The sequence below is a fragment of the Salmo salar genome, chromosome 08 (genome assembly GCF_965601325.2).
Source record: "Salmo salar chromosome 08, fSalSal1, whole genome shotgun sequence".
Lineage (NCBI taxonomy): Eukaryota > Metazoa > Chordata > Actinopteri > Salmoniformes > Salmonidae > Salmo > Salmo salar.
The window spans coordinates 22,280,617-22,300,568 of NC_138298.1; the positions used below are offsets into that span (position 1 = coordinate 22,280,617).

Below are 19,952 nucleotides of genomic sequence, written 5' to 3' on the forward strand. Positions count from 1 at the left end.
ACACACACACACACACACACACACACACACACACACATACACACACGATAGGGTGATTGCATAGCTTTCTCTCCTATTGGGTTGCACTGTGACCCAGATTCTGTACCGCTATTAGAATGGACCCGTCTTAGGGGTTGTTCTGCTAAATGTCAACAGGACATTACCCTTTTTCAGTAAGAATAAAACTACCATCAACAACGTAAAATGTGTATACCTTACAACGAGGTGCGTTCATCTTTAACTTAGACATACAGTCTACAGTACAACGGCGGTCCTAAGACGGTGTGTTCATGTATGCCCTTGTCAGACACATAAAGCAAAGAAACGCTCAACAGAAATGTATGTGTGAGACTCAAGAGAGGTTTGACTGTGTGTTTCCAGGAACCACTCTGTCGTCCATGGTGATGTGTGCTGACCTCTCTGGCCTGACCTTCACCCTGGCCCTGATCAGGACTGAGCCCACCTACAACCAGCCCATGCAGCAGTGGAGCTTCGTCTCTGACTTCGCTGTGAGCTGCCATCTTGATCATTGTATGTCTTAAAGGTAGACTCAGCGATATGACGTGGATATTGCGATGCGCGAGATGCAAGACTTCACTGTCACACACAGTATCTGCGTATGTGCACGGGTTCGCTTCACGCTGTTCGAGCGTGGTAGGTGCAGGACCAAAACAGCTGAGCGCTCTTAGTTGTTGAGGAAATGGACCCACTATGCTGTTTACTTTGTGTACCTATGTCATATTGTTGAGTCTACCTTTAACTTTGTATTCTTAGTGTTTGTGCTGAAGCCAACTGGTAGATGGTAATGACAGAAGACTAGCGTTAGCTTTAGCAGCACATACAGTATGGATACCAGACCAGCAGTAACTACCTTAAATGGTTGGTGTGTTTTAAAGTTGTTTTAATGATGTTGTTGTCTGTAGGTGCGGGACTACTCTGGCACGTACACAGTGAAGATGATCCCCTGCAGTGCCTCTCCCAATGGGGAGTTCAGCATTCCCCCTGTGTGTCACCCACGAGAACCCCTCACCTTCCACATGGACATCCGCTTCCAGCAGGTCAGAACCACCACCACCACTGCATACTCACAGTCTCTGGCAGACTAGCATACCCAAGACGCTAGAATCAAGAGGAAACTTTGTCATTCACCAATGCTGATTTGTCTTGGTGTTGTATGAGGCTAAAAACAATAGTAGTAGATACTTGTTGATTAAATGCATTGAACCAAACGTTTAAATCTTATCAACTCTCTTGGTGCATGTGTTTGACCTTTGCCCTCTGACCACCCCAGGTGAGTGACCCGGTGGCGGCTGAGTTCAGTCTGAACACCCAGATGTTCCTGCTGTCCAAGAGGGAGCTGTGGCTGTCGGACGGATCCATGGGGTTCGGAGAGAGCACCGACACAGCCTTCTCAGAGGGTACTGGACTACTACTGACCCCTAGTGGGCACTCTAGGAACCACTAGTCAACATATAGATAGATACACCACTAGTCAACATATAGATAGATACACCACTAGTCAACATATAGATAGATACACCACTAGTCAACATATAGATAGATACACCACTAGTCAACACATAGATAGATACACCACTAGTCAACACATAGATAGATACACCACTAGTCAACATATAGATAGATACACCACTAGTCAACATATAGATAGATACACCACTAGTCAACATATAGATAGATACACCACTAGTCAACATATAAATAGATACACCACTAGTCAACATATCGATAGATACACCACTAGTCAACATATAGATAGATACACCACTAGTCAACATATAAATAGATACACCACTAGTCAACATATCGATAGATACACCACTAGTCAACATATAGATAGATACACCACTAGTCAACATATAGATAGATACACCACTAGTCAACATATAGATAGATACACCACTAGTCAACATATAGATAGATACACCACTAGTCAACATATAGATAGATACACCACTAGTCAACATATACATAGCTATACCACTAGTCAACATATAGATAGATACACCACTGGTCAACATATAGATAGATACACCACTGGTCAACATATTGATAGATACACCACTGGTCAACATATAGATAGATAGATACACCACTAGTCAACATATAGATAGATAGATACACCACTAGTCAACATATAGATAGATACACCACTGGTCAACATATAGATAGATACACCACTAGTGAACATATAGATAGATACACCACTGGTCAACATATTGATAGATACACCACTGGTCAACATATTGATAGATACACCACTGGTCAACATATTGATAGATACACCACTGGTCAACATATTGATAGATACACCACTGGTCAACATATAGATAGATAGATACACCACTAGTCAACATATAGATAGATAGATACACCACTAGTCAACATATCGATAGATACACCACTAGTCAACATATAGATAGATACACCACTGGTCAACATATAGATAGATACACCACTAGTCAACATATAGATAGATACACCACTAGTCAACATATAGATAGATAGATACATCACTGGTCAACATATAGATAGATACACCACTAGTCAACATATAGATAGATACACCACTGGTCAACATATTGATAGATAGATAGATAGATAGATAGATAGATAGATAGATAGATAGATAGATAGATAGATAGATAGATAGATAGATAGATAGATAGATAGATAGATAGATAGATAGATAGATAGATAGATACACCACTAGTCAACATATAGATAGATAGATAGATAGATAGATAGATAGATAGATAGATAGATAGATAGATAGATAGATAGATAGATAGATAGATAGATAGATAGATAGATAGATAGATAGATAGATAGATACACCACTAGTCAACATATAGATAGATACACCACTAGTCAACATATAGATAGATACACCACTAGTCAACATAGATACACCACTAGTCAACATATAGATAGATACACCACTAGTCAACATATCAATAGATACACCACTAGTCAACATATAGATAGATACACCACTAGTCAACATATAGATAGATACACCACTAGTCAACATATAGATAGATACACCACTGGTCAACATATTGATAGATACACCACTGGTCAACATATTGATAGATACACCACTAGTCAACATATAGATAGATAGATAGATAGATAGATAGATAGATAGATAGATAGATAGATAGATAGATAGATAGATAGATAGATAGATAGATAGATAGATAGATAGATAGATAGATAGATAGACCACTAGTCAACATATAGATAGATACACCACTAGTCAACATATAGATAGATACACCACTAGTCAACATATCGATAGATACACCACTAGTCAACATATAGATAGATACACCACTAGTCAACATACATGCTCTTTCCATGACATAGACTAATCAGGTGAATCCAGGTGAAAGCTATGATCCCTTATTGATGTCACTTGTTAAAGCCACTTCAATCAGTGTAGATGAAGGGGAGGAGACAGGTTTAAGAAGGATGTTTAAGCATTGAGATAATTGAGACATGGATTGTGTATGTGTGCCATTCAGAGGGTGAATGGGCAAGACAAAAGATTGAAGTGCCTTTGAACGGGGTATGGTAGTAGGTGCCAGGCGCACCGGTTTGAGTGTCAACAACTGCAACACTGCTGGGATTTTTCACGCTCAATAGTTTGTGTATCAAGAATGGTCCACCACCAAAAGGACATCCAGCCAACTTGACACAGCTGTGGGAAGCATTGGAATCAACATGGTCCAGCATCACTGTGGAACACTTTGGACACCTTGTAGAGTCCATGCCCTGATGAATTGAGGCTGTTCTGAGGGCAAAGGGGGTGCAACTCAATATTAGTAGGGTGTTCCTAATGTTTTGTCCACTCAGTGTATATTATTTGCTTTTTTATCTTATAGAACTCACACAGCTTTCTATCTAACTGCTTTCTGAGTTTGAATGTAAAGATCATATTTAACAGTCTAATAACCATTTAATGAAGCTTTCAGTGCTTGTTGAACTGTCACAGAGCAATGGACACCACCCTCCTCTAATCTCTCCCTCCATCCCCCTCCATCTCTCCCTCCACCCCCCTCTCCAGGCTCCTCTATCTACGGCCGTGTGATGGTGGACCCAGTCCAGAACCTGGGTGACTCCTTCTCCTGCAGTATAGAGAAGGTGTTCCTGTGTACAGGAGCTGACGGTTACGTCCCCAAGTACAACCCCACCAACAAGGAGTATGGCTGCCTGGCCGACGCTCCTTCACTGCTCTACAGATTCAAGATCCTGGTGCGTACGGAATTCCTCTGGAGTTTTGTTATGGTCACTTTGAATGCAGTTTGGTCAGTTTTGCTATATTTAGTAATTCACAAGTAATTTCTTGCTTCAACCATCTACAACCATTTGTGTTCTTGACATCTCAGTACGTGAGCTATGCTGCTGTTAGGCTGTTGAAATACATTTTACGTTTTAGTCATTTAGCAGACGATCTTATCCAGAGCGACTTACAGGCGCTATTATGGTTAAGTGCCTTGCTCAAGGGCATGTCGACAGATTTTTCACCTAGTCGGCCACGGTATTCGAACCAGTTACCTTTAGATTACTGGCCCAATGCTCTTAACCGCTAAACTACCTACCTCTAATCCATAGACATTCTATATAATCTAAGTTAGGTTCTATCTCTAATTATTTCAGCGGTCTAACCTGTGTGTGTTTTCCTCCTCAGGACAAGGCTCAGCCAGAGACCCAGGCCACAGCGTTTGGAGATGTGCTGTTTGATGCCACTCTGGCCCTGGACACTCCTGGAGGCCTGCCTCTGGTCAGACAGCCTGGTTCAGACGGATTCGCCCTGTCCTCCTCGCCTCTCTTCCAGGTCAGCTGACACACACACACACGCACGCACGCACGCCCCCACCCCGCGGCTCTCTCTTTGACTCTAATCGTACCTAATGGTCTGTAAACTGGATACCAATGGGAAAATAGTCTCTGCATGGTTGAATTCAATCTGGTTTCTGAAATCTGAGTTTGATTACTTGCACAAAAAAACTAGAATTTTCTTGTAATCACACACTCAAAGGTATAGGCCAAAGTCTTTATCACTAACCTCAAGCTCCACTGTGTCTGGATGTTCCAGGTGGCTGCAGGTCGGGAGTGGTTCATCCACACCATCTACACCGTCCGCTCCCGAGACAACGCCAACCGTGGCATCGGCAAGCGCAGCCTGGAGTACCACCACAGCCTGTCCTCCGTGGCCGACACTCAGCCCGACCTCCACCCCTCGTCCCTGGGTCGCTACCGTCGTGCCGCCCCCGCTCCGGACCTGGCCCAGGACATTGGCACCGACAACAATCGGGGAACCAACATCCAGCACATCGCTCTGGACCGCACGGACCGCCTGGTGGTGAGCCAGCGCCAGCCATGGGGTGGACGTGACCGGGCTGGGTCGGACCGCGACTCACCCTTCCTGGAGCGCCCCCTCCTGGAGAGCTCCGGCAGGGAGCCTGTGGACACCTCCACCCTGCCCACGCTGGTAGGCCTGGCCGGGTTGATCCTTCTCACCTGCCTGGTGGCCATGGTGGTTATTCTGCTGGTGCGGCGCAAGAGGAAGAACCAGAAGAAGAGCCAGTTCCCTCCCTACTCCACCTCGTCGTGCTCGGCCTACAGCGGAGGGAGTGGCAACAGCAGAGAGGGCATGATGGGTACTGGGCGCAGCAGCTTGGACAGCTCTGAGGTCTAGGCTCAAGACTAGAGGCAGCCCTCCTACCAACACCATCCCGTCCCCATGGCCTTCTGATAAGACATTGACAGTTGTCAACAGTTCCACCCTTTACCACTGCGGTGCCGTCTAATGGCTCTATCCAATCCTTACCGCTGAAGCGTTATAGATTGCGTGATAGAAATGTAAAAGGTCATTTCCGATTGAGCCGACATATGCAGCGTTTACCGTGAATACAGCCTCTGCTAACTCGGGAACAATGGCTTTCAATTTCAATCACGCTGTAACACTTGAACTTCAGCAATACGGATTGAATAGAGCCCTAAGACAGGGCTAACCCTGCCTTCTGCTAGCACTGAAGACAGCACAGCCAATTCTTGGGACAGTTGATGTCAGTTGTGTGTTGTGGGCCTATAACCAGAGTATGAATGCATGCATGGCTGGCCAAGCCTGGAGAGAAAGTCATGTGAGGATCCATGAACCCTCAAAAGTGTTTTCACCCCTTTTCCTGTGGTATAACATGGGTTTTAGTCCCCCTCAACAACTCAATTGTCAGAACTCCATTCAGGTGTGCTTTAGTTCATGTGTCAAATATTAGGAGTCCCCAAGGGCTGATGTTGTGGAGAATACCCCTTCCAACTAAGCTAACTGCCATAGCTGAACATCCCAATTAAATCTTAAAACAGTAATGGCATCTCCAGAAGGTAAAAGCAACTAAATGTCCCCCTTGATAGTGCAGAGCAGCTTTGAGGAGACTATTCTGTCCTGTTTTTCTTAAGAGAACTAGCCTATCACGGTATGTTTGTTGTCGGTCGTTCAATCCGTGTCAACTGATATGTTTTTTGAGTGCGAGATAGAGAGCCAAGTGGATCGAATGTTGTGTCGGTCCGGTCGAATCAAATGCGCTAAATTTGTGTATTTTCTAATATTGATTGATGCACTGCAAAGCCCTCAGTCGTCAGCAGGTGTGCCCACTGCAGCAGAGCATAGACATGGTGCTATTCAATGGGATTGTGATTTTAGCCATTCAAGTGCGTAAACTATTAATTCAGAATGTTTTTATACATTTTTGTTTCAGGTGCGGTTTTAAAAGAAAAAAAATCCCATGTATGTGCATATTATTAACTCTTATAAGTCTGTACATACCTGCATGTATAGGATGTTCAAAGTCAACACAGGACAATGCAAACAAAAAAGGTATTAATTACTAAACCCTGGTGCAACTTGAAGAATATGTAAACCCCACATTTGATGCTGTTTATCAACTGAAGAATGTGACCATCTTGATCTTATGCAAGTGACAATTTAAGTTAATAGGTGCCAATTAGTTAAGGTATAGAAATTTGTCTCCGACCAATTTAGATCAAATTGGTGACTTATCAATTTTGTGATAATTTCAATCAATTGTTTGATGTACTCCAACTTTAACTGCCAAATACAAATGTACTTTTCTGAATGATTTTGGTCCTAGTCTTCACTCAGACTGCTTGTGAACGTCCACTGCTCTTTGTGTGAAAAGCTTGCACAAATATTCAACATAAGTATTTTTTTTTGTTGCATAAGAATACTTATTAAAAAAAAAAAAAGGGGTAATTTATTAGTGACACGTTCCAAAAATACATTTTCTACAATGTAGGTCGGTAACATAACAGAGTGGGAGTGGGGGTACATACAGGTATCGTTACAATCAATGGAATGTGATAACATAACCAACGGGCATAAATACATTTCTCGTCACCTCAAGTACTAGTAAAAAAGGGTAGAAAACAACCAAAAAATTCAACTAAATCAGCGCATCTGCAGTATGGCAGTTAGTCCCTACTAGCAGGCCTGTGAGTAGAAGGAATACTATAGGGAAAGGGGGATACCTAATCAGTTATATAACTGAAATGTGTCTTCTGCGTTTAACCCAACCCCTCTGAATCAGAGAGGTGCGGGGGGCTGCATTAAATTGACACTAAGAACCTAGGCTCCCTCCTGGAATCTTCTAGATAGAACGACACGCTATAGTGAAGAAAAGTTCAGTCCTCTTGGGTTTTATACAGTAAATCATCATCATCATGTATCACCACGGTAACCCGTACAAAACAAACAGACGCTACGGCTACTATACTGCTGCCTGCCGCTGCCCTCATTCTGACCATCACCACCTCACAGCTTTAGCTTTTTCCTGCGGCCTCCTCGCTGGTCTGGGGTCCCTTCTCCCTTACGCTTCTGAGCCTGAGGAAGTGTGGGATGAAGAGGAAGACAGAAAAGGAGTGTCAGCTCAAATAATCATAAAAATCGGCACTTCATAGAATAACGTCTGCTTACAATGCTATATTGGTATAGACAAGATTATATAGTGGAAAAGAACATTGTGTGATATTGTTAGTGTCGTGTGTGTCTTCCTGGACAATGCACAGAGATAGAGGACTGCATGACCAGAGAGTTCAGTGATGGGCAGGAAGTGGAGCGTTGTGATCTTACAGAAGACTGACTCCGTGGTCCTTTCTTCTTCTTCTCCGCCTTCTCCCTCTCCTCCAGCTCCATGTTCTCTCGTTCAATCAGGGTGATCAGGGTGTTGCATCGCCTCTGGAGCTCCTACACACACACGTATACAACCACAACTCTTGAAATGTAGAATGTTTTGAATGAATGGTTATCATGTTACTGAAGAAGTAAAGACACATTTCCACCTTCAGGTTGTACTCTATTGATTCTACAACAAAGTTGTACTTAATTCCACTGTCGGCCCGGGGCCACTCCACTCACCATGGCGGTCCTGGACTTGAGGAACCAGTCGAAGCGGAACTGGGGCGAGTTGCGGATGCACTGGCGCAGCTCGTCGTAGACCGACTCCTTTTCGAAGCCCAGCTTGTGCAGCATGCAAATGAGGAAGCGGTCCTCCTCCTCTGTGTAGTTCTTCCCCTTGTTGGTGCCGTACGAGATCCTCAACTGGTGGAACGGCGCCTTGTAGCGACCAATCTACAACGAGGGAGAGAAAAAGATGTCCTTCAGGGTGTATGGTAAGCCTCTGGTAGACATGATCAGACACCAGCTCCAGACACATTCCTTCAGAAGGGTTGGGAGGGCCCAGACACAGTACTTCAGAAGGGTTGGGAGGGCCCAGACACATTCCTTCAGAAGGGTTGGGAGGGCCCAGACACATTCCTTCAGAAGGGTTGGGAGGGCCCAGACACATTCCTTCAGAAGGGTTGGGAGGGCCCAGACACATTCCTTCAGAAGGGTTGGGAGGGCCCAGACACATTCCTTCAGAAGGGTTGGGAGGGCCCAGACACATTCCTTCAGAAGGGTTGGGAGGGCCCAGACACATTCCTTCAGAAGGGTTGGGAGGGCCCAGACACATTCCTTCAGAAGGGTTGGGAGGGCCCAGACACAGTCCTTCAGAAGGGTTGGGAGGGCCCAGACACATTCCTTCAGAAGGGTTGGGAGGGCCCAGACACATTCCTTCAGAAGGGTTGGGAGGGCCCAGACACATTCCTTCAGAAGGGTTGGGAGGGCCCAGACACAGTCCTTCAGAAGGGTTGGGAGGGCCCAGACACAGTCCTTCAGAAGGGTTGGGAGGGCCCAGACACATTCCTTCAGAAGGGTTGGGAGGGCCCAGACACATTCCTTCAGAAGGGTTGGGAGGGCCCAGACACATTCCTTCAGAAGGGTTGGGAGGGCCCAGACACATTCCTTCAGAAGGGTTGGGAGGGCCCAGACACATTCCTTCAGAAGGGTTGGGAGGGCCCAGACACATTCCTTCAGAAGGGTTGGGAGGGCCCAGACACATTCCTTCAGAAGGGTTGGGAGGGCCCAGACACATTCCTTCAGAAGGGTTGGGAGGGCCCAGACACATTCCTTCAGAAGGGTTGGGAGGGCCCAGACACATTCCTTCAGAAGGGTTGGGAGGGCCCAGACACAGTCCTTCAGAAGGGTTGGGAGGGCCCAGACACATTCCTTCAGAAGGGTTGGGAGGGCCCAGACACATTCCTTCAGAAGGGTTGGGAGGGCCCAGACACATTCCTTCAGAAGGGTTGGGAGGGCCCAGACACATTCCTTCAGAAGGGTTGGGAGGGCCCAGACACATTCCTTCAGAAGGGTTGGGAGTGCCCAGAGGTTTTCACAACTGTATCGAGCATCTGATCAAAATAAAAGGTCTAGGCTCCCCAACGTTGTTCATGTTAATGATGACCTCACTGGAATGGCTTACCTTTGTGTCCAGTGCTTTCTTGATGCTGATCCTCCTCTGGATGCGGGCCTCTCCTCTCTCGATCTGAGCCATGATCTTCTCAATGTCCTGCAGCTCGTTGCAGCGCTCCCAGAACACAGCTGTGTGCACACACACACACACGTTTAGATCTCTGTCATACACTTGGGAGTAATGTCCACTAGCTATATAAGACGTAGATTCAGATACATTTCTGCGATTTGAAAAAAAAAAAAAAAAAAAAAAAAGGTACATGTTTTTTCTTCTTACCGGAATATTCCATGACTTCCTCTGGGGTTTTGCCCTCCACCTCTCTGGCGATGTTCTCGATGTCGTCTCTCCCCCACTTCTCATTGGCTTTGATGAACTGGTTAAAGTCACGCTTGTTCCAGATGGTGAAGCCCTGTGGAGAGATCGATGACAGTTTGTAACGACACTAGCCACAAATGCTAACATTTGTCTCTACTTTGTAGTTGAAGCCATTAAAGAGTATCTCAACTGAACTATATGTAGTTCTATAAGTATGACATGGAGTAGGGCACTATGATGAATGTCTAGAGTGTTTAAGTTGGTCTTGTTTCAGCCAATTACCTGCGAGAGGAGGTTCTCCTTCTCCTCCAGCTCCTCCTCTGATAGGCCCTCGGCCTCGTCAATCTTGGCCTGCTCCTCCTTCTGGTGCTGAGCCGAGTTGGGCAGTTCTGGGTTACGAGGAACCTGGAGAGAAAATGTATATCACTTAAACACTCAACGGATACATCCCATTCTAAACTAAACCGACTGTGTTGGTTTGAAACTGCAAAATGGCCGCCGTCTGATGGAACATTATCATACTGACGGCATCATAATTGACCACAGAAGAGGCTGGTAAGGGGAGGACAGCTCAAGCACATATATACCATTCCAGCCATTACTATGAGCCCATCCTTAGATTTTAAGTGGCACCTGCCATCACTGATGTACCACCAGTTACACTAGTAACAGTACATGTTGTATACCTTGTAGCCAATAGTCTTCCTGTAAAATAGGATCTCTTTCTCCAGCAGTTCAAACAGCCTTGGGGGGAAGAACTGGAAGTCCTGCACATTGGGCTGCTTAGGTGGACGAGGAGCCTGGAAGAGAAGAACAGTAGTTTAAGTCATGGAGAAAGATGGTCTGGAAGAGGAGAACAGTAGTTTAAGTCATGGAGAAAGATGGTCTGGAAGAGGAGAACAGTAGTTTAAGTCATGGAGAAAGATGGCCTGGAAGAGGAGGACAGGAGTTTTAGTCATGGAGAAAGATGGTCTGGAAGAGGAGGACAGGAGTTTAAGTCATGGAGAAAGATGGTCTGGAAGAGGAGGACAGGAGTTTAAGTCATGGAGAAAGATGGTCTGGAAGAGGAGGACAGGAGTTTAAGTCATGGAGAAAGATGGTCTGGAAGAGGAGGACAGGAGTTTAAGTCATGGAGAAAGATGGTCTGGAAGAGGAGGACAGGAGTTTAAGTCATGGAGAAAGATGGTCTGGAAGAGGAGGACAGGAGTTTAAGTCATGGAGAAAGATGGTCTGGAAGAGGAGGACAGGAGTTTAAGTCATGGAGAAAGATGGTCTGGAAGAGGAGGACAGGAGTTTAAGTCATGGAGAAAGATGGTCTGGAAGAGGAGGACAGGAGTTTAAGTCATGGAGAAAGATGGTCTGGAAGAGGAGGACAGGAGTTTAAGTCATGGAGAAAGATGGTCTGGAAGAGGAGGACAGGAGTTTTAGTCATTGAGAAAGATGGTCTGGAAGAGGAGGACTGGAGTTTTAGTCATGGAGAAAGATGGTCTGATTCATTCCACACAGCTATCCCAGTGGCATGCATATACATAGCCAGAGGCCGGCGGTAGCGAGGCTTACCTTGGGTGCTTTGGGCTCGCTGACACGCAGGGCCTCTCTGAAGTAGGCATCCACTGCGTAGTTGGCCTTCCTCTCTCTCTTGGGTGGCTCGATCCAGTTGGTGACCACCTTCTTCTTCTCCCTGTAGTCCTCTCCTTCGAAGGTGTACACACTGTTGTCGGACTCCATGGTGAAGTTCCTCAGGGAGCTCTCGCCCATGGTGTTCATCTTCTCCTTCAACTCCATGGTCTGTCAGATACAAACACACAGCAAAGCGTTAGCATCTAGCTACACATTGCTAATGTGTTTGGCATCTAGATATCAACCCACATATAGCAATGCTAATGCTATCACATATTATATAAATGATCTGAGTGCAGATAAATGCTAATGCTAGGCCCAATGCCAACGCTAGGTCCTTGTCCGTCTGTGTTCTGACCTTCTTCTCGCCTCGCTCCAGGATCTCGTCGATGTCATCGTCGGTGATATCGCTCTCCTTGGAGGCGAAGACGTGCGTGGCGCCGTGCCGGATGATAGACAGCATCTCGTCCTTCCCCAGCTTGTTGGCATTGGGATCCACTAGCCTTCCTGCAGAACAGACACAGTAGACACAGACAAGTCAGCTAGTTGCATTACCAAGGCATTGACTTCAATAGTGTAGATTTGAAACTGGGAAGAGGAGATCCAAAATGGCCACCGGTGCAGTACCTTGCTGGATGACGATGGAGTCCAGTTGGAGCTTCATCTCGGCCCGCTCCACGATCCTCTCCTCTACTGTGTTTTCCGTGATGAAACGGAACACACGCACCTGCTTCTTTTGACCAATCCTGTGAGCTCGGTCCTGAGAAGAAAAGTTAAATGAACCAATCAGGTAAGTGTCTAACAGTTACCAGGTACAGTGGGGGAAAAAAGTATTTGATCCCCTGCTGATTTTGTACGTTTGCCCACTGACAAAGAAAGGATCAGTCTATAATTGTAATAGTAGGTTTATTTGAACAGTGAGAGACAGAATAACAACAAAAATATCCAGAAAAACGCATGTCAAAAATGTTATAAATTGATTTGCATTTTAATGAGGGAAATAAGTATTTGACCCCCTCTCAATCAGAATGATTTCTGGCTCCCAGGTGTCTTTTATACAGGTAACGAGCTGAGATTAGGAGCACACTCTTAAAGGGAGTGCTCCTAATCTCAGCGTGTTACCTGTATAAAAGACACCTGTCCACAGAAGCAATCAATCAATCAATCAGATTCCAAACTCTCCTCCATGGCCAAGACCAAAGAGCTCTCCAAGGATGTCAGGGACAAGATTGTAGACCTACACAAGGCTGGAATGGGCTACAAGACCATCGCCAAGCAGCTTGGTGAGAAGGTGACAACATTTGGTGCGATTATTCGCAAATGGAAGAAACACAAAAGAACTGTCAATATCCCTCGGCCTGGGGCTCCATGCAAGATCTCACCTCGTGGGGTTGCAATGATCATGAGAACGGTGAGGAATCAGCCCAGAACTACACGGGAGGATCTTGTCAATGATCTCAAGGCAGCTGGGACCATAGTCACCAAGAAAACAATTGGTAACACACTACGACGTGAAGGACTGAAATCCTGCAGCGCCCGCAAGGTCCCCCTGCTCAAGAATACATATACATGCCCATCTGAAGTTTGCCAATGAACATCTGAATGATTCAGAGGACAACTGGTGAAAGTGTTGTGGTTAGATGAGACCAAAATGGAGCTCTTTGGCATCAACTCAACTCGCCGTGTTTGGAGGAGGAGTAATGCTGCCTATGACCCCAAGAACACCATCTCCACCGTCAAACATGGAGGTGGAAACATTATGCTTTGGGGGTGTTTTTCTGCTAAGGGGACAGGACAACTTCACCGCATCAAAGGGACGATGGACGGGGCCATGTACCGTCAAATCTTGGGTGAGAACCTCCTTCCCTCAGCCAGGGCATTGAAAATGGGTCGTGGATGGGTATTCCAGCATGACAATGACCCAAAACACACGGCCAAGGCAACAAAGGAGTGGCTCAAGAAGAAGCACATTAAGGTCCTGGAGTGGCCTAGCCAGTCTCCAGACCTTAATCCCATAGAAAATCTGTGGAGGGAGCTGAAGGTTCGAGTTGCCAAACGTCAGCCTCGAAACCTTAATGACTTGGAGAAGATCTGCAAAGAGTAGTGGGACAAAATCCCTCCTGAGATGTGGCAAACCTGGTGGCCAACTACAAGAAACGTCTTACCTCTGATTGCCAAGAAGGGTTTTGCCACCAAGTACTAAGTCATGTTTTGCAGAGGGGTCAAATACTTATTTCCCTCATTAAAATGGAAATCATTTTATAACATTTTTGACGTGCGTTTTTCTGGATTTTTTTGTTGTTATGATGATCATTTCTTTGTAAGTGGGCAAACGTACAAAATCAGCAGGGGATCAAATACTTTTTTCCCCCCACTGTAGAAACATCTTGATAAATTAAGTTACTGGTGAGAGATTCTATTGAATGTAAGCTCACTTGTGATATGATTCAAACTAGGGGCAATTGACCATGTTAAATCTGTAGGGCAAATTCTAATTAAAGTAACAGTAAAATGTCATATAAAAGACTGATTAATTAGTCCACTAACGTGGGTCAATGAGAGGTACTGACCATGGCCTGCAGGTCGACCTGAGGGTTCCAGTCTGAGTCGTAGAGGATGACCACGTCAGCTGTGGCCAGGTTAATACCCAGCCCTCCGGCCCTGGTGCTCAACATGAAGATGAACTTAGGGCTGTTCTCCTCATTGTACGCGTTGATGGAGATCTAGAGGAACAAGGGAACATGGGAAATGTAGTGTTAAATGAAGTGTGTTCAAACTGCAACGAGTTAAATTATTTGTATTTACAAGCCATTTATTAGCCTGGTCCCAGATCTGCGTGTGCTGCCCTGCCAACTCCTACGGTCAATGTCACACCAAGTCAGCACAAACAGATCTGGGACCTGGGTAATAAGCCACTGCCGTTAATGAGATCCAGGAGTGGGAGTCATAGTCGTACCTGTCTCTCCTCGTGGGGCGTCTGTCCGTCCAGGCGACAGTAGCCAAAGTTGCGCCACATGCAGTAGTCCTCCAAGATGTCCAGCATCCTGGTCATCTGGCTGAAGATCAGCACACGGGAGCCTGGGAGAGGGAGGTGAGTTCAAAATGGCCGCCAATCAATCATCCACCATGCCTACATTTCTGCAACTTTAACATAGTAGTTTGAATCACAAAAAGTCAAATAGCCTTTACACAACACTGTCTCCATATCAACTTTAAAGTTGAAAGGGCCACAGAGCCATCAAACAAGCCATAAAAACACCAATTTTGTAACTGGTCTTAGAGGGGAGCCATTCGTTCCACCCACCCTGAGCCTTCATCTTGGGCAGCAGCTTGTCAAGGACGGCCATCTTGCCGCTGTTGACGGCCAGGTGCAGGTCGGTGGTGTAAGGCGGGCCGGGCTCGGCCCCGTCAAACAGGTACGGGTGGTTGCAGCACTTCCTCAGCTGCATCAAGACGTTGAGCAGACGCATCTTGTCCATCTTCCCTGCAGAGTTCAGGATGTCTATGTCCTTCATCAGGATCTTGGTGTACCTGAGGAGTGACGGGACAGTGTTTTCAATACACATTATAGTGCATAGGGCTGAAGAATTTGTTTGGCAGGGAAAGGGCACACGTTGACTGTGTGTGGGCTACTCACCATTCTCTCTGCATCTTACTCAGCCCCACGTACATCTTGATCTCTTTCTTAGGCAGCAGAGACTTCTCCACCTCATTTTTGATACGACGCAGCAGGAAAGGACGCAGTACCTACACACAGAGAGAGAGAGAGAGAGAACATGGGGGAAGGCCCCATAACACTATTTGATAAAACCTTACATGGTTACATCTTTAGTTCATTAGGATCCCCATTAGCTGTTGAACATGCAGCAGCTACTCTTCCTGGGTCCACAAAAAAACAGTTATAGACAAGTACATAAGATGTTATTACATTAAAATTGAAAGTAATACATTATCAAGGCACCAAGAGACAAAATTACTATTTACTCACCATTCATATATACACAGTACATATTCACGTATACAGTACAGTTAAATGTAAGGAAGTGTTTCAGATACTTACAGTGTGAAGACGTTCCACCAACTTCTGATCCCCCAGGCAGTTGTTGGTGTCAAACCACGAGTCAAAGTCCTTCGAGAGAAAAATTAAAAGTTAAATCAATCCATATTTTCGGGACCCTTTAAATAAGTGAAAAATAGAGAATATTGTTATTTTCACTAAGTGTTACTAAGCGTTATTCCTAAACTGTAGTATTAATAGAGGGCAATTGTCTGTGTTCAACAATTTGTTCCCCTCAGGTAAATTAAAGTTCATCCTATTTTATCTGCCTCTTACCTCTGAGGAGTTGAAGACGTCTGGCAGCAGGAAGTTGAGCAGGGCCCAGAGCTCGTGGAGGTTGTTCTGCAGCGGGGTGCCGGTTAGCAGCAGACGGTTGGTGGTCTTGAATTCACGCACTATCTCAGACAGCTACAGCACAAACATACACAGGTAAGACAAACCACCTAAGAGTCTTTTGTGAGTTGAGCCCATTGACGTTTTGTTAGTGTATATACACATTTTAAATCACATATTTACATTTAATCAAATATGGATACAGTGCGAGTGTGTCAACTTTAGAAGCTCGCTAACCTTTGACTTCTCGTTCTTGATCCTGTGGGCCTCGTCGATGACCAGGTACCTCCAGTTAAACTTCTTGAACACGGCCTTCTCTATGATGAGCATCTCGTAAGAGGTGACACACACATCCCACTCCCCTGGCAGCAGCACATCTCTGATCAGGGCATTCTGGGGGGGAAAAAAAGAGGGTGAAGATACAGGGTTATCGGTGGGGCACAAGACCAAAGCCCCAGCAACATCACCAGTCTAACGCGCTGCAACTGCTGTAGTACAAGTTATTGAAAAATGACAAGCATTGGCTTGCATTATGCAGAATCTCCATTAGTAGTCTTATTTTGCAGGAAATCTACGTGTTACGTTTTCAGTTGCAGACGGAGATAGACATTAACTGACTATTTCCATGAAAACATTTCTTCCCATATGGAACATTGGAAAACACATAAGCCTCAACACTGTCCCACAGTCACCACCCAATGCTTTCCAGTTGATCTACAGCAATCAACATGCCCTGTTCATTTTACATCAGAGAATTCATGTGGTCTGCTGCTGCTCATAGCTCACCCTCTGCTCTCGGTCTCCGATGAGGCAGACTGCTTTGAGGGAGGGGACCCAACGTTTGAACTCGTTCATCCAGTTGTACAAGGTGGACTTGGGCACCAGCACCATGTGGGGCCCGGGGATGCTCCTGTAGTGCTTCATGTACCCCAGCAGAGAGATGGTCTGCAGGGTCTTACCCAAACCCTGAAGGACAACAAGCAAGGTGAGTATATATACAATTTAAAAAAAGCACAATAATTTGAATACCGAATTTTAGCATGAATGGGTCTTTGGATGCTGTTACTGATGTAGTCCAGGACTAATCTTCATGAGTCTCTCACTCACTCACACACACACACACACACACACACACACACACACACACAGATCAAGAGATATACATGTAGAACTACCAGAATACCAAAAAGGTAACATTTTTCACTTTATTTTGAAACGAGAACCTACCATTTCATCAGCAAGGATCCCGTTGATTCCGTTCTCGTACAGAGAGATGAGCCAGTTCAGACCACGGACCTGGTAGTCTCTCATTGTACCCCCTTTTACAACTGTTGGGAGATAGATACAGCACAACATACTCAGTAGTGCACAAGTTTGATATACTTTCCATTCAACTATGGACTATAGTAGTCCCGGTCAGGACTTTGCTACATTAAAGATGCACTATGCAGAAGCCATTTCATGGATGCTAAAATTCTAATAGTTCACCTAATTTCAGTTTGTGACAAAACAAGTAAGTTTAGTGAATCTTTGTACCATCTAAACCGCTGTGAAATGTATTTTCCATAACATTTTGTATTTTCAGCTGTTTGAAGCTGGTGTACAAAACCGAAAGTAAAAGATGCAAAACTTAACCATGGATTGCACAGAAAATGAGTACCTAGAACAGATCTACCGCATCTTAGACTTGCTTTTAATGTGAATGACAGATCTATAACACGCATTTCTATGTGAATTTGGTCAGGTCACCCAAGAGGTTACATATTGTAGCTTTAATAAGTAAAACCATGTGACTGCTTACAGGAGGGAGATTCGTCGAAGCGGGTGCAGACGTTGGTGGTCTTGCTGCTTTCGCTCAGCAGCTCTTCATCCTCTTCCTGCTCTGTGCGACGATGACGGTTACTGTCAAAGAGAGAAAGGGGTACCCGCAATTCATCAGAGACAGCATATCAAATGCCCCAAACGTACACCAAACGTACTCCCACGGAAGACTGACGAATCATCAGGTCAAGTTGTTCTGCGTGTTGCGTTGTATACTCACTCTCCGACCGAGAGGAGATTCTGTTTCTCGTCCTTCTTGACACGAGGGCGTCCTGGCTTCATCTTGAGCGGGGAGGTGGGGGTCTTCTGGGCCGCAGGTTGGATGAAATGGGCAAACACCTCTGTCTGCTTCAGTAGGTACTCAAATCGGTTGGTCCGGTCTGATGCCTACACTCAGAAAAGCAGTGAAACTTTGTGAGCAACAAATTACATTTACAACCGGAAAATTAGATATTAAAACTGTAAATGAACATCTAGCAGTGTGCCATTACCACTTTCTCCTCATAGGCTGGCGCTGTAGATGAAGAGGGGTCCTCATCTTGGGCATCCTGTCCGGCTTCAGAAGACTCCTCCTTGCTGGCCTCTGACGCATCATCCTTTTCCTGGAAAAGAGGAATGTAACGCCACTTTCAAAACAACTGAGAACTCAGAAATCTCTGACTTCTGACCTAAGTGGCTTCAAGACAAGTGGGAACTCGAGAAAAAAAGAAGAAAAAAACAACCTCCAACTGGGAAAAATATTTTGAAAGGTCATCTAACTCGGAATTCCAAGTCTGAAACTTGGGCATCTTTCTAGAGCAGTGTTTCCCAACCCTGGTCCTCGAGTACCCCCAACAGTACACCTGTTTGTTGTAACCCTGGACAAGCATACCTGGTTCAACTTGTCAACAAGCCCTAAATGAGTTGGATGAGGTGTGTTTGTCAAGGGGCTACAACAACGAATCTGTTGGGGGTAGTCGAGGACCAGGTTCTGGAAAAACTGCTCTAGAGCTCCGACTTTCCAACCTGAAGATCACTGGCGTCACGATTTGACTGGGAGTTCCCAGTTGTCTTAATGTGAGATAAGCTGCACTAATATAAAGAGGATCGAATGCAGCTTCAAACAGATGTAAACAACTGCTACAATTGTATAGAAACCCTTGATGCGTATTAAAATAAAGTGTATTAGCTGTAACGTTAGCTAGCATAGTGAGCTGAGTGTTTATGAAACAGGCTAGCTGCTAGCTCTACTATACAGTACTGCGAGACACACTCTCCAGGAAGATGGGTCGGAGCTGTCGATTAACGTTAGCTAACGACGCTAATGCTTGCTAGCTAAACAACTCGAGCTAGCAAAGACAAAGTTTGAGATGGCTCGATTTGGAAGTCACAAAAGACATACGGTTGATTTTAGCATAATCTAAAACTTGTTGAGCCATTTTTTCGAATGATGGGCTCAGAATATGTATTATTATTATTTTGTTCAGGCTCACCTCCACTCCTCCGGTTTCTTCAAGTTCAACTGCTTGCTCTTCCCGCAGCTCCACGCCGTTTCCAGTCTCGGACATTGTTACCGAATTTCTTCCTCGATTTAAACCGATCGTCTGTTTATTCGATTACTTCGTCCGCCTATAAATGGCAGATATGGTTTTCAAAAACTTTCTTTCAGAAAATACGCTGCTATAGTCCTACTGTTTATTATGAAAGAGACTGGCTGGCTACAAGTGATTCATTCGCTAGCTTCCTTTCCCCGCTACCCGCGTTCACAAAGGTTCCGCTTTGTCTCGCGAGACTTTGGTAGCGTGGCTGCGTGTTTACTCCCAAAATGCAAAAACTGCACAAATGTACTGACTTATAACCCATCTGCTACTCTATCAGTCTAAATGCTATGCCTGTCCAATGGCTATGAGCTCAGTTTGCGCGTAAAATAAATC

General features: G+C 45.3%; 2 protein-coding genes across 2 annotated transcripts in view; one reads left to right on the forward strand and one right to left on the reverse strand.

Moving 5' to 3' along the window:
* LOC106610216 (FRAS1-related extracellular matrix protein 2) overlaps window positions 1-7,160 on the forward strand; it is a 51,215-nt gene extending 44,055 nt beyond the window's left edge. Inside the window, exons 19-24 of the mRNA XM_045722768.2 lie at window positions 382-509; window positions 924-1,058; window positions 1,292-1,418; window positions 4,091-4,278; window positions 4,715-4,861; window positions 5,123-7,160. Coding sequence (XP_045578724.2) covers window positions 382-509; window positions 924-1,058; window positions 1,292-1,418; window positions 4,091-4,278; window positions 4,715-4,861; window positions 5,123-5,725 — 1,328 coding nt within the window. The 3' untranslated portion in view covers window positions 5,726-7,160. The remainder of the gene's footprint in view (window positions 1-381; window positions 510-923; window positions 1,059-1,291; window positions 1,419-4,090; window positions 4,279-4,714; window positions 4,862-5,122) is intronic.
* A 117-nt stretch (window positions 7,161-7,277) lies between these two features.
* Window positions 7,278-19,797, reverse strand: LOC106610209 (SWI/SNF-related matrix-associated actin-dependent regulator of chromatin subfamily A member 5). Its single transcript, XM_045722770.2, has 23 exons — window positions 19,512-19,797; window positions 18,531-18,641; window positions 18,260-18,426; window positions 18,020-18,120; window positions 17,446-17,546; window positions 17,005-17,184; window positions 16,456-16,611; window positions 16,162-16,293; window positions 15,889-15,957; window positions 15,466-15,575; window positions 15,133-15,359; window positions 14,785-14,906; window positions 14,399-14,551; window positions 12,456-12,588; window positions 12,187-12,335; window positions 11,769-11,996; window positions 10,895-11,008; window positions 10,491-10,613; window positions 10,170-10,302; window positions 9,903-10,021; window positions 8,459-8,671; window positions 8,174-8,287; window positions 7,278-7,924 (listed from the first exon to the last, which is right to left on the reverse strand). Exons 1-23 carry the CDS (start codon window positions 19,584-19,586, stop codon window positions 7,856-7,858), a joined length of 3,099 nt encoding a protein of 1,032 aa, XP_045578726.1. The 5' UTR covers window positions 19,587-19,797; the 3' UTR covers window positions 7,278-7,855.
* Between the last annotated feature and the right edge of the window lie 155 nt (window positions 19,798-19,952).